Source organism: Oncorhynchus mykiss, chromosome 6 (genome assembly GCF_057628025.1).
Source record: "Oncorhynchus mykiss isolate SJ-2025 chromosome 6, ASM5762802v1, whole genome shotgun sequence".
In the NCBI taxonomy this organism is placed as follows: Eukaryota; Metazoa; Chordata; class Actinopteri; order Salmoniformes; family Salmonidae; genus Oncorhynchus; species Oncorhynchus mykiss.
The window spans coordinates 46,706,839-46,721,882 of NC_143027.1; the positions used below are offsets into that span (position 1 = coordinate 46,706,839).

Genomic DNA, 15,044 nt, shown 5'->3' on the forward strand with positions numbered 1-15,044 from the left:
CGGAAAAATGTCAGTTGGTGGGTGAAATGAAAACGTTCTTTCAACCCACGGGTCGGCTCGCGATTCAGAACAATTATAATCCGGATCGAAACATTTTAAATCAATAAAAAAAATGGTTTACAGACCCAGGACTTGTGTTGCATTGTGTTGCGAATTCCATTCTGTGAGCGATGAGGCAGACATATAAGCTACCACGCTGTGGATCAGGGAACTGTCCATTATTTGTGTGGTGCTGAAATGTATGTTTCGTCCTCCCACACGAGAATACTTTGCCAAGTGTACTTTCCCTGGCTAGCTTAGCTCATGTGAAAATGGCCAACGTAGGTATTTGTTTACGATAGGCTAATTTAGTTTATTATCAGTTAACTATTAAGCTACCCCAGGCATTCATTTGCAGCCTTTCTTAAATTATGGGTCGGGTCGCGGACCTGTTAATGGTGGATCGCGATGTGTCAGAGTCAATTTCTAATTATTTCATTAATTACTAGAATTGATTTGGCCAAGTGCGCTCTCTGCTTAGCAGCGGTCTCTGCTCAGTTTGGCAGCTGCGTTAGAGTGAGAGTGAGATGCCCGTGTGCTTCGCGGTTTACCTGATCTTTTTTTCTGCAGTTTTCTTGAAGATTACTCCGCGACACAGGCGATGCAGCGCGGTCGTTCATGCGCTGTCTGCCACTGACTCGTCATTCTCACTCTCCATCACTCACCGCTGTCATCAAATGGATTCATGCTAGCCACAAGTTCTGACTGAGCTCAATTGTCATGAAACGCATATACAGAGAGCGTTTCTCTTTCATATAAATTTATAACGAAGAGCGCCCACAATGTGTTTTGTGCGGGGAAGTGCTTAGTAATGAAACGACACGTCCTGGCCAAACATCCACAGCATGATGGTAAACCAAGGGAGTTCTTTCAGAACAGGGTAGCATGCTTCAGGAAACAGTGCTACGACAGTGGAAAAGTAAGTCAGCTAGCAAGGCATTGTTGTCATTTTATAACAGGTGATGATGATAAGTAGAAATAAGGGAGCACTAACTAACTTTCATAGTAGTAGATGTGAGTTTATCTTTCAAACAATCCCCTGGCCTTGTACACAGCTAATAGCTATCATTTGCCAAAGCAAGCTAGCTACTGATAGTGCAACCCTAGTAACAGTACAAATGAAGATGAAAAATGATCAGGCCTACTGTACATCTTACTGTACATCTTACTGTATAAATGTATATGATTGTGTATGATTGTTGAAAACTGGTCTCTGTTGCAACTGTTGCTGTTAAAATACAATCATATTTTTTTTATTCTTAACTGGAATAAACTGAATGAAGCAAGATGCTTTTTGAGGCAAACACAGCTGTCTCCTGCCTGACTGAGAAAGCAGTAGATGTTCTGGTCCAGTTTGTCACCACATACCTATGCGAGTCAGGTTTCTCAACTCTGACATACTTAAAACAAGTACAGAAACAGTTTCAAGGTTGAGCATGACCTCAGTATTGCACTGTCAAGAACGGAGCCCAGAATAGGCATGCTCTCAATAGGACTGTGTGTGTGTGTTTTCTGGTCTACATCTGTGTGATGTGATCAATCAATTTATTCCAGTTCAAAATAAAAATATGTATTGTATTTTAACAGCAACAGTTCCAACCTAAACTTTCTTTCAACAATAATTTCTACAGCAAGATGTACAGTAGGCCTGATCATTGTTCATCTGTACTGATACTTAGAGTTGCACTATCAAAAAGCCTGTGTGTGTGTTCTGTTATTCATATGTGTGATGTGATCAATCAGTTTATTCCAGTTCAGAATGAAAATTATTTATTGTATTTTAACAGCAAACAGTTCCAACCTAGACAGATATGTAAGAGTGTTTTTAAAGGGGGAAAATTAAACATTAATATATATGTATATGGATATTTAATTTCATTGTTATTTGTTTTTGTCTATATTGCATTTGTTTTAGGCATAAGGGCAATGAAATATACCAATATTTATGTATAGTTGCATATTTTGCTAAGCTTGGGTCCCAGGAAAACACAGAATTTCTCATTTGGGTCCCATGCTGAAAGGTTTAAGAACCTCTGATTTAGACCATAACGCTGGCTATATCAAGTTTAAACCGGTGCGCTGGTGAAAGTTTGAGCATGCCTAGGTTATAGCCTACTAATTAAATGTAGTTTTGCATCCTATATTCAATTCTGGGAATTGTTTATATGATTTTCAATTAAACAGTTTTACTATCTAAACAATATTGAATGTAAAGGTATTGTTTTATTATGTCGGCTATAGGCTTTCATCAGGTAAGAAGGCTAATGAGAAGACCCTTTTTCAGAGCAATTTTAGTTGTCAATGTGCCACATCTCATTGTAAAAAAATGTATCATGTCATTCTGGCATGGTTTCATGGCATAGTTGTTGATTAGACATGCATATACATTAATTCATGCAGGGAGGGGAATAATAGCCTATGACTTGTCATAGCCAATGAATAGTCATAAAAACGATGAAATAAATTAATGTTATTTGGCGGGTCACGGATCGGCTCTCGGAACAATTCTATGCGGGTGTGTTGGGATATATAATTATATAATGTAATGTAATATCTCCCCCCATGCAGGTGGCAGTTTTCTAGTGATGGGGCAGACATCGGCTTTGGGGTGTTTATGAAGGGGAAGATAGGAGAGAGGCAGAATGCAGGGCAGATGCAGGAGGTGGTTCCCAGCCAGAGATACAACGCACACCTGGTGCCCGAAGACGGCTCTCTCACCTGCAGCGAGCCTGGGGTCTGTGAGTACACATAAGCAATTTCTATACTTTATACCCCTTTCACACTATCGTGCCATCCCAAACCAAACCAAACTGTGCTGGCTTGGGTATTTTCTTTTCACATTGCCTTTTTTTCATGGTTCCAGCAACTTTAATGCTTGGTTTGATTAGAAGGGATAGAAACTAGAAACTGGGCAATTAAGAACCAGGCCTTGCATACAAGCACACAAAGAGGACAAGGGCCGGAGTAAAGGTGTAGGACTTGATTTAGGCGACATCCATGTTGTTTTCTTTCTTCTTCAGATGTGCTGCGGTTCGACAACACCTACAGTATCTTCCAGTCCAAACGCATCAGCTTCACCGTCGAGGTCTTGCTCCCAGGCCAATCTCAGTCTCCGAAAAAACGGGCTGGCTCACAAGTGGAGGCCAGCACCCAATCGCAGTCTCCGAATAACCAGGGTGGGTCAGAATCTGGGGCCAGCAGCTAATTGTGACAGACGTTACTGAGCTAGAGCTAGTCTCAGCCCCGGCCATGGTCAGTGAAGTCAGACCTGAAACCACTGAAATAGACTCCAATGATCAGCACTGAGGTACTTCATCTGACAATGGGCCATTGTGCTGCTCACGAATGAAGGTATGTAGCTCTGGTTACATGCAGCTTGCTGATGCTGAGACTTCTACATCTGCAAGCCACACGCAATGCCCTGGGCCAGAGCTAGAATGTACAATGAAGAGAAACAAGTCCACAACTCAGGGTTCCTGGAGTAGAGGAGATGTATTCAAACACAGACTGAAACAACTGGCTTACTTTCTACAATCAGTATATGGCTTTTAAAAATCTATTTTATTTTAAAGACCAGGAAGTATATTATATCTGAATGTCATTGATGGTCCAGGGTGTATTATTTTGCAATGCTGAGAGCAGAGCAGCAAGACCTCAGGATATATTTATTTTGTCAACACTCCTCCATATAACCATCTGTTCAAGTACAATCCCTTTTCTGTGGCAACAACGCATTATGGGCATCACCCTGTCTTTCTCTCTCTCAAGAACTGGGTGAATTTCAAGGTTTTTCCCTTTTGAGTATGCCTTTACTTTTCAAAATCAACACAGTTCTGTTCAAATTAATATGTTAACATACTGGTAGTTTTATTTTCAGGGAAAACAAATCTATATTTTGTCTTTTAATTGTTAGAACATGAAAGGCAAGAAATCTTTGAGAATGCTAATATCCACTGTCCAAAATCTGTATCATTAAGCATTATTGCAGTAGAATGACATTCCATTTTGTTGTGTAATCTTCAGCACCAGTTTTTTCCTGTATAGGGTTGCAATTTGCAAAATTCCAGTAACTTTCCCAAAATTCCCAGGATTTCCTGCTTATTCCCTCCAGATTCCGGGAATTCTCCAACTGAGAAATCCAGAAAACCTAGGAATTTTGGGCAAATTACCGGAATTTTGCAAACCTTTTCATGTATATCTATCTATATGTAACAACAAAAGACATACATGGTGTAAATGCTTGCCTTAAATACGTCAGTGTGTTTAAAGAATGTGCAGCACTCAACGAACTGGCCCTTATGGGCAGTTGAAATACTCAAAAAGCTCTATTATATGTCATCTGTAAACTGTACTTATTGATTGAAGTCGTCTTCTGCCAGCATCTGGATAAAGTATTTTGCACAGTGAAAATCATGGAATGTAGCTAGCTATAATAGCCTTATTCGATGTTGGTTCGTGCTCACTGTTCAGTAGATAATTTGTTACCTTTATGTATTTTAGTAATGAGTAGGGGGAACAGTACCCACTCCGAAACATTTAAATTGTTATCTTTTTGTGAACATTTGTCAATCTTTTCTTTAGTTAAAATTGGAAACATGTCATTTATTTTTGTAGAATTCATGTAGTCAGTGCATATCTAATGTAACAGAAACCAATCTGAGATGTTCCAATCTATTGGGAAAATAATATACATGTTTGAATCAACTTGAATGAATCTCTTTCTCTGTCTAACCTATATGCAGATGTGGTAACAATTAAACCTGGGGACTGAATATACAGTATACTAACTAAACAAGTACTTGGACGTACAGTATGGTACAAAATGATCGCACTTTAGAGCCCTGACAGTACCTTAGTCTACAAAAGTAAAAGGTATGTCTGTGTCTTTCTCCAGTAGTTGTATCTATTGTCTGACAGTTGGTTTTCTAAGCAATTTTTTTATTAGGAACATATACAGTTGAAGTCGGAAGTTTACATACACTAAATTGACTGTGTCTTTTAAATAGCTTTGAAAATTTCAGAAAATTATGTCATGGCTTTAGACGCTTCTGTGAAGATGCTGGAGGAAACACGTAAAAAAGTATCTATATTCACAGTAAAACGAGTCCTATATCGACATAACCTGAAAGGCCGCTCAGCAAGGAAGAAGCCACTGCTCAAAAACCGCCATAAAGAAACCAGACTATGGTTTGCAACTGCACATACTTTTTGGAGCAAAGTCCTCTGGTCTGATGAAACAAAAATAGAACTGTTTGGCCATAATGACCATTGTTATGTTTGGAGGAAAAAGGGGGAGGCTTGCAAGGCAAAGAAAACCATCCCAACTGTGAATCACGGGGGTGGCAGGATAATTTTGTGGGTGTGCTTTGCTGCACTTCACAAAATAGATGGCTTCATGAGGGAGGAAAATTATGTGGATATATTGAAGCAACATCTCAAGACATCAGTCAGGAAGTTAAAGCTTGGTTGCAAATGGGTCTTCCAAATTAACAATGACCCCAAGCATACTTCCAAATTTGTTGCAAAATGGCTTAAGGACAACAAAGTCAAGGTATTGGAGTGGCCATCACAAAACCCTGACCTCAATCGCATATAACATTTTTGGGCAGAATTGAAAAAGCGTGTGCGAGCAAGGAGGCCTACAAACCTGACTCCGTTACACCAGCTCTGTCAGGAGGAATGGGCCAAAATCCACCCAACTTATTGTGGGAAGTTTGTGGAAGGCTACCCTAAATGTTTGACCCAAGTTAAACAATTTAATGGTAATGCTACCAAATGCTAATTGAGTTGTCTATAAACCTCTGACCCACTGGGAATGTGATGAAATAAATAAATTCAAAATAAATAATTTTCTTTACTATTATTCTGACATTTAATATTCATAAAATAAAGTGGTGATCCTAACTGACCTAAGACAGGGAATTATTACTAGAATGAAATGTCAGGAATTGTGAAAAACTGAGTTTAAATGTATTTGGCTAAGGTGTATGTAAACTTCAACTGTAGGTGTTCCTTTTGTCCAGGTGGGAAAGGGCAGTGTTGAGTGCAATAGAGATTGCATTATCTGTGGATCTGTTGGGGCAGTATGCAAATTGGATTGGGTCTAGGGTTTCTGGGATAATGGTGATGAGGTGAGCCATGACCAGCCTTTCAAAGCATTTCATAGCTACAGACGTGAGTGCTATGGGTCGGTAGTCATTTAGGCAGGTTACCTTAGTGCTATTGGGCACAGGGACTGTGGTGGTATTACAGACTCAGTCAGGGACAGGTTGATAATGTCAGTGAAGATACTGTCCAGTTGGTCAGCGCATGCTCGTAGTACACGTCCTGGTTATCCGTCTGGCCCTGCGGCCTTGTGAATGTTGACCTGTTTAAAGGTCTTACATCGGCTACAGAGAGAGTGATCACACAGTCGCCAGGAACAGCTGGTGCTGTCATGCATGTTTCATTGTTACTTGCCTCGAAGCGAGCATAGAAGCAATTTTGCTTGTCTGGTAGGTCGTGTCACCGGGCAGCTCAGCTGTGCTTCCCTTTGTAGTCCGTAATAGTTTGCAAGCCCTGCCACATCCGACTAGTGTCGGAGCCAGTTTAGTACAATTCAATCTTAGTCTTGTATTGACGCTTTTGCCTGTTTGATGGTTCATCGGAGGGCATAGCGGGATTTTTGATAAGCTTCCGGGTTATTGTCCCGCTCCTTGAAAGCAGCAGTTCTACCCTTGAGCTCAGTGCAGATGTTGCCTGTAATCCATGGCTTCTGGTTGGTGTATGTACGTACGGTCACTGTGGGGACGATGTCATCGATGCACTTATTGATGAAGCCAGTGACTTATGCGGTGTACTCCTCAATGCCATTGAAAGAATCCCTAAACATATTCCAGTCTGTGCTAGCAAAATAGTCCTGTAGTTTAGCATCTGCTTCATCTGACCACTTTCTTATTGACCGAGTCACTGGTGCTTCCTGCTTTAGTTTTTGCTTGTAAGCAGGAATCAGGAGGATAGAATTATGGTCAGATTTGACAAATAGAGTGCGAGGGAGAGCTTTGTATCTGTCTCTGTGTGTGGAGTCAAGGTGGTCTAGAGTTTTTTTCCCTCTTGTTGCACATTTAACATGCTGAAAGAAATTAGGGCAAGCTGATTTGAGTTTCCCTGCATTAAAGTCCCCGCCACTAGCAGCTCCGCGTCTTGATGAGCGTTTTCCTGTTTGCTTATGGCTGTATACAGCTCATTGAGTACGGTCTTAGTGCCAGCATCGGTCTCCGGTGGTATATAGACAGCTACGAAAAATATAGATGTAAACTCTCTTGTTAAATAATGTGGTCTACAACTTAGATACTCTACCTCAGGCGAACAAAAACTCTGAGATTTCCTTAGATTTTGTGCACCAGCTATTGTTTACAAATATACATAGTCCGCCGCCCCTTGTGTTACCAGAGGCCGCTGTTCTGTCCTGCTGAAAAAGCATAAAACCTGCCAACTGTATGTTAATCATGTTGTTGTTCAGCCATGACTCGGTGAAACATAAATCAAATCAAATCAAATTTATTTATATAGCCCTTCATACATCAGCTGATATCTCAAAGTGCTGTACAGAAACCCAGCCTAAAACCCCAAACAGCAAGCAATGCAGGTGTAGAAGCACGGTGGCTAGGAAAAACTCCCTAGAAAGGCCAAAACCTAGGAAGAAACCTAGAGAGGAACCAGGCTATGTGGGGTGGCCAGTCCTCTTCTGGCTGTGCCGGGTGGAGATTATAACAAAACATGGTCAAGATGTTCAAATGTTCATAAATGACCAACATGGTCGAATAATAATAAGGCAGAATAGTTGAAACTGGAGCAGCAGCACAGTCAGGTGGACTGGGGACAGCAAGGAGTCATCATGTCAGGTATTCCTGGGGCATGGTCCTAGGGCTCAGGTCCTCCGAGAGAGAGAAAGAAAGAGAGAATTAGAGAGAGCATATGTGGGATGGCCAGTCCTCTTCTGGCTGTGCCGGGTGGAGATTTATAACAGAACATGGCCAAGATGTTCAAATGTTCATAAATGACCAGCATGGTCGAATAATAATAAGGCAGAACAGTTGAAACTGGAGCAGCAGCACAGCCAGGTGGACTGGGGACAGCAAGGAGTCATCATGTCAGGTAGTCCTGGGGCATGGTCCTAGGGCTCAGGTCCTCCGAGAGAGAGAAAGAGAGAAGGAGAGAATTAGAGAACGCACACTTAGATTCACACAGGACACCAAATAGGACAGGAGAAGTACTCCAGATATAACAAACTGACCCTAGCCCCCCGACACATAAACTACTGCAGCATAAATACTGGAGGCTGAGACAGGAGGGGTCAGGAGACACTGTGGCCCACTCCGAGGACACCCCCGGACAGGGCCAAACAGGAAGGATATAACCCCACCCACTTTGCCAAAGCACAGCCCCCACACCACTAGAGGGATATCTTCAACTACCAACTTACCATCCTGAGACAAGGCTGAGTATAGCCCACAAAGACCTCCGCCACGGCACAACCCAAGGGGGGGGGCGCCAACCCAGACAGGATGACCACATCAGTGACTCAACCCACTCAGGTGACGCACCCCCTCCAGGGACGGCATGAGAGAGCCCCAGTAAAGCCAGTGACTCAGCCCCTGTAATAGGGTTAGAGGCAGAGAATCCCAGTGGAAAGAGGGGAACCGGCCAGGCAAAGACAGCAAGGGCGGTTCGTTGCTCCAGAGCCTCCCACTCCTGGGCCAGACTACACTCAATCATATGACCCACTGAAGAGATGAGTCTTCAGTAGAGACTTAAAGGTTGAGACCGAGTTTGCGTCTCTGACATGGGTAGGCAGACCGTTCCATAAAAATGGAGCTCTATAGGAGAAAGCCCTGCCTCCAGCTGTTTGCTTAAAAATTCTAGGGACAGTTAGGAGGCCTGCGTCTTGTGACCGTAGTGTACGTGTAGGTATGTACGGCAGGACCAAATCAGAGAGATAGGTAGGAGCAAGCCCATGTAATGCTTTGTAGGTTAGCAGTAAAACCTTGAAATCAGCCCTTGCTTTGACAGGAAGCCAGTGTAGAGAGGCTAGCACTGGAGTAATATGATCAAATTTTTTGGTTCTAGTCAGGATTCTAGCAGCCGTATTTAGCACTAACGGAAGTTTATTTAGTGCTTTATCCGGGTAGCCGGAAAGTAGAGCATTGCAGTAGTCTAACCTAGAAGTGACAAAAGCATGGATTAATTTTTCTGCATCATTTTTGGACAGAAAGTTTCTGATTTTTGCAATGTTACGTAGATGGAAAAAAGCTGTCCTTGAAATGGTCTTGATATGTTCTTCAAAAGAGAGATCAGGGTCCAGAGTAACGCCGAGGTCCTTCACAGTTTTATTTGAGACGACTGTACAACCATTAAGATTAATTGTCAGATTCAACAGAAGATCTCTTTGTTTCTTGGGACCTAGAACAAGCATCTCTGTTTTGTCCGAGTTTAAAAGTAGAAAGTTTGCAGCCATCCACTTCCTTATGTCTGAAACACATTCTTCTAGCAAGGGCAATTTTGGGGCTTCACCATGTTTAATTGAGATGTACAGCTGTGTGTCATCCGCATAGCAGTGAAAGTTAACATTATGTTTTCGAATAACATCCCCAAGAGGTAAAATATATAGTTAAAACAATAGTGGTCCTAAAACGGAACCTTGAGGAACACCGAAATTTACAGTTGATTTGTCAGAGGACAAACCATTCACAGAGACAAACTGATATCTTTCCGACAGATAAGATCTAAACCAGGCCAGAACTTGTCCGTGTAGACCAATTTGGGTTTCCAATCTCTCCAAAAGAATGTGGTGATCGATGGTATCAAAAGCAGCACTAAGGTCTAGGAGCACGAGGACAGATGCAGAGCCTCGGTCCGATGCCATTAAAATGTAATTTACCACCTTCACAAGTGCCGTCTCAGTGCTATGATGGGGTCTAAAACCAGACTGAAGCATTTCGTATACATTGTACATTGTATACATTTCGTATACATAAGATATTACAGTTTTGAATGTCCCGTTGGTAGGATATACGTGCTCGTAGTTTGTCTATTTTAATATTGATTAATTGTACGTTGACGGGGATGAGGGCCTTGTCGGGTGTTTGGAGTAAATACTTCCCGTCCGACTCATTGAAGAAGAGGAATTCCTTCAGAACGGGGTGAGTAAATCACTGCCCTGATATCAATAAGTTATTTTCGAACATAAGACACTGTGACAGAAACATTATGTACAAATTAAGTTACAAATAACCCCAAAAAACACACACAATAGCACAATTAGTTACGGGATCGTTAAACAGCGGCCATCTCCTTCGTCGCCATTAACTTTTTATGGCTGCAGGGGCAGTATTGAGTAGCTTGGATGAAAGGTGCCCATATCAAACAGCCTGCTCCTCAGTCATAGTTGCTAATATTTGCATATTATTATTATTAGTATTGGATAGAAAACACTCTGAAGTTTCTAAAATTGTTTGAATTATGTATGTGAGTATAACAGAACTCATTTAGCAGGCAAAAACCTGAGAAATTCCACTTCCTGTATTTTTTCTGGAGGTGGCAGATTTTCAACCAAGGTCTCATTGAAATTACAGCCAGATATGGATGAGTTTTCACTTCCTATGCCTTCCACTAGATGTCAGCAGTCAACATAACTTTGTCTGATGGCACTAATGTGAAGGGGGGTCGATTGACACAGGAAATAGTCACCACAGCCATGAGTGGACCATGCTTTCACCAGGCGCGTTCACGGGGGAAGGACTTGCGTTCCACCGCTCATCTGAAGTAATTCTAATTCTCTGGTTGGAACGTTATTCAAGATATATGTAAACAACATTCTAAAGATTGATTCAGTACATCGTTTGACATGTTTCTACTGACTGTTACGGAACTTTTGGACATTTCGTCACGTTATAGTGGACGCGCTTTGTGACTTTGGAATTGTTTACCAAACGCACTAACCAAAGTAGCGAATTGGACATAAATAACGGACATTTTCGAACAAATCAAGCATTTATTGTGGACCTGGGATTTCTAGGACTGCATTCTGATGAAGTTCATCAAAGGTAAGGAAACACTGCCCTAGAACACTCTGCCAACCCGGATGTCCTAGCCGTGTCTGAATCCTGGTTTAGGAAGACCACCAAAACCCTGAAATTTCCATCCCTAACTATGAAATTTTCCAACAAGATAGAACTGCCAAAGGGGGCGGAGTTGCAATCTACTGCAGGGATTGCCTGCAGAGTTCTGTCTAACTATCCAGGTCTGTGCCCAAACTATTTGAGCTTCTACTTTTAAAAATCCACCTCTCCAGAAACAAGTCTCTTACCGTTGCCGCTTTCTATAGACCACTCTCTGCCCCCAGCTGAGCCCTGGACACCATATGCGAATTCATTGCCCCCATCTATCTTCAGAGCTCGTGCTGTTAGGTGATCTAAACTGGGACATGCTTAACACCCCGGCCCCATCCTACAATCTAAGTTTTATGCTCTCAATCTCACACAAATTATCAATGAACCCACCAGGAACAACCCCAAATCTGTAAAAACGGGCACCCTCATAGATATCATCCTAACCAACCTGCCCTCCAAATACACCTCTGCTGTCTTCAACCAGGATCTCAGCGATCACTGCCTCATTGCCTGCGTCCGTAATGGGTCTGCGGTCAAGCGACCACCCCTCATCACTGTCAAACGCTCCCTAAAACACTTCAGCAAGCAGGCCTTTCTAATCGACCTGGCCTTGGTATCCTGGAATGATATTGACCTCATTCCGTCAGTAGAGGATGGCTGGTTATTCTTTAAAAGTTCTTTCCTCACCATCTTAAATAAACATACCCCATTCAAATAATGTTGAACCAGGGACAGATATTGCCCTTGGTTCACTCCAGACCTGACTGCCCTTGACCAGAACAAAAACATCCTGTGGCGTACTGCATTAGCATCGAATAGCCCCCACGATATGCAACTTTCAGGGAAGTTAAGAACCAATATACACAGGCAGTTAGGAAAGCTAAGGCTAGCTTTTCAAACAGAAATTTGCATCCTGTAGCACTAACTCCAAAATGTTCTGGGACACTGTAGTCCATGGAGGATAACAGCACCTCCTCCCAGCTGCCCACTGCACTAAGTCTAGGAAACAATGTCACCACCAATAAATCTGCGATAATTGAGAATTTCAATAGGCATTTTTCTACAGCTGGCCTTGCTTTCCACCTGGCTACCCCTACCCCGGTTAACAGCCCTGCATCCCTCACTGCAACTTGCCCAAGCCTCCCCATTTCTCCTTCACCCAAATCCAGATAGCTGATGTTCTGAAAGAGCTGCAAAATCTGGACCCCTACAAATCAGCAGGGCTAGACATTCTGTACCCTCTCTTCCTAAAATTATCAGCCGAAATTGTTGCAACCCCTATAACTAGCTTGTTCAACCTCTCTTTCGTATCGTCTGAGATCCCCCAAAGATTGAAAATCTGCCACGGTCATCCCCCTCTTCAAAGGGAGAGACACTCTAGACCCAAACTGCTACAGACCTACATCTATCCTACCCTGCCTTTCTAAGGTCTTCGAAAGCCAAATGAACAAACAGATCACGGACCATTTCATATCCCACTGTACCTTCTCCGCTATGCAATCCGGTTTCCGAGCTGATCATGGGTGCACCTCAGCCACGGTCAAGGTACTAAACGACATCATAACCGCCATCGATACTAGACAATACTGTGCAGCTGTATTCATCGACCTGGCCAAGGCTTTCGACTCTGTCAATCACCACATTCTTGTCGGCAGACTCAACAGCTTTGTTTTCTCAAATGACTGCCTCCCTTGGTTCACCAACTACTTCTCAGACAGAGTTCAGTGTGTCAAATCGGAGGGCCTGTTGTCCGGACCTCTGGCAGTCTCTATGGGGGTGCCACAGGTCTCAATCCTCGGGCCGACTCTTTTCTCTTTATACATCAATAATGTCACTCTTGCTGCTGGTGATTCTCTGATCCACCTCTACGCAGACGACACCATTCTGTATACTTCTGGCCCTTTTTTGGACACTGTGTTAACTAACATCCAGATGAGCTTCAATGCCATACAACTCTCCTTCCGTGGCCTCCAACTGCTCTTAAATGCAAGCAAAACTAAATGCATGCTCTTCAACCGATCGCTGCCCACACCTGCCCGGCCGTCCAGCATCACTACTCTGGACGGTTCTGACTTAGAATATGTAGACGACTATAAATACCTAGGTGTCTGGTTAGACTGTAAACTCTCCTTGCAGACTCACATTAAGCATCTTCAATCCAAAATTAAATCTAGAATCGGCATCCTATTTCGTAACAAAGCATCCTTCACTCGTGCTGCTAAACATACCCTTGTAAAACTGACTATCCTACCGATCCTTGACTTCGGCGATTTCATTTACAAAATAGCCTCCAACACTCTACTCAGCAAATTGGATGCAGTCTATCACAGTGCAATCCATTTTGTCACCAATGCCCCATATACTACCCACCACTGTGACTTGTATGCTCTCATTGGCTGGCCCTCGCTTCATACTCGTCGCCAAACCCACTGGCTCCAGGTCATCTATAAGTCATTGCTAGGTTAAGCCCCGACTTATCTCAGCTCACTGGTCACCATAGCAGCACCCATCTGCAGCACGCGCTCCAGAAGGTATATTTCACTGGTCACCCCCAAAGCCAATTCCTCCTTCGTCCGCCTTTCCTTCCAGTTCTCTGCTGCCAATGACTGGAACGAACTGCAAAAATCACTGAAGCTGGAGACTCATATCTCCCTCACTAGTTTTAAGCACCAGCTGTCAGAGCAGATCACTGCACCTGTACATAGCCAATCTGTAAATAGCCCATCCAACTACCAATCACCATATTTTATTTATTTTGTTCCTTTGAACCCCAGTACCACTACTTGCACACTCATCTTCTGCACATCTACCACCCCCGTGTCTAATTTACCATACTGTAATAATTTCGCCACGATGACCTATTTATTGCCTCACCCCCCTTATCCTACCTCATTTGCACACACTGTATATAGCCTTTCTCTATTTTATTATTGACTGAATGTTTGTTTATTCCATGTGTAACTCTGTGTTGTTGTTTTTGTCACACTGCTTTGCTTGATCTTGGCCAGGTCGCAGTTGTAAATTAAAACTTGTTCTCAACTAGCCTACCTGGTTAAATAAAGGTGAAATATAAATAAATAAATACAATTAGTAGTATTTTAGTATTTTGATAAAACAGGGAGAGAAAACAAGCATTGCAGGCTGTGAATTCTGCAAACAACATTTCTAGTATGGGCTATTGGCAGGACAATCAACTTTTTTCCTTTATTCAGATTACAACCGCTGACTTTAGGTTATTTGAAAACTAAATCTCCAAAATATCGTTATTTTTTTAAACAAGGACTTGAAAATGGGATTGTGAGCTCTGCGAACAACATTTCCCATCCAAGAATGGTAAATGACTAATTAATACATTCATTCAATACATTGTTAACCATTCATCCACCCATTATGAGCAGGAGCTGAGAGGATCACCAAAACTAAAGGTATTTTGGTTTCAGTGCATTTTCTTTAAAAAAGGTTTTATATAGCCTATCAATGTGCAGGCATACTGTGTAATAGAATTGCTAATTGTGTACTAAAAACGTGAATGTGTTTTTGCAGTGCATACAACCATGCCGACAACCATCCGTGGAGATCAGTGGACAACAACAGGCTGCAGAGAAAAAATGCATGGTTCCGTAGAGTACCAACTGGGATGGATCCCGAGGCAAATGTGGTTTCTTCATCAACATCTTTATGCTTTCTTTAATAAAATAAAGATACAAATACTCTCCAGCTTTGATCCATGCCTGGGCCTGCAGGACGCAAATGTCTTTGTTTGTCAGACGAATCATTGGGTCGAAACTGCAGAACAGTTAGCAGGACAATATACAGTATATTGGTAATGGTTCCCTAGTGGCGAGGCGGTCTAAC

At 42.5% G+C, this 15,044-nt stretch overlaps 1 protein-coding gene across 3 annotated transcripts in view; it reads left to right on the forward strand.

The window, feature by feature from the left end:
• LOC110526048 (SEC14-like protein 2) overlaps nt 1–4,743 on the forward strand; it is a 39,029-nt gene extending 34,286 nt beyond the window's left edge. For all 3 annotated transcript variants that reach the window (XM_021606646.3, XM_036980255.2, XM_021606645.3), the window contains 2 exons: nt 2,608–2,777; nt 3,060–4,743. In XM_021606646.3, the coding sequence (XP_021462321.2) occupies nt 2,608–2,777; nt 3,060–3,244 (355 nt within the window). In that variant the 3' untranslated portion in view covers nt 3,245–4,743. The remainder of the gene's footprint in view (nt 1–2,607; nt 2,778–3,059) is intronic.
• The last annotated feature ends 10,301 nt before the right edge of the window (nt 4,744–15,044 follow it).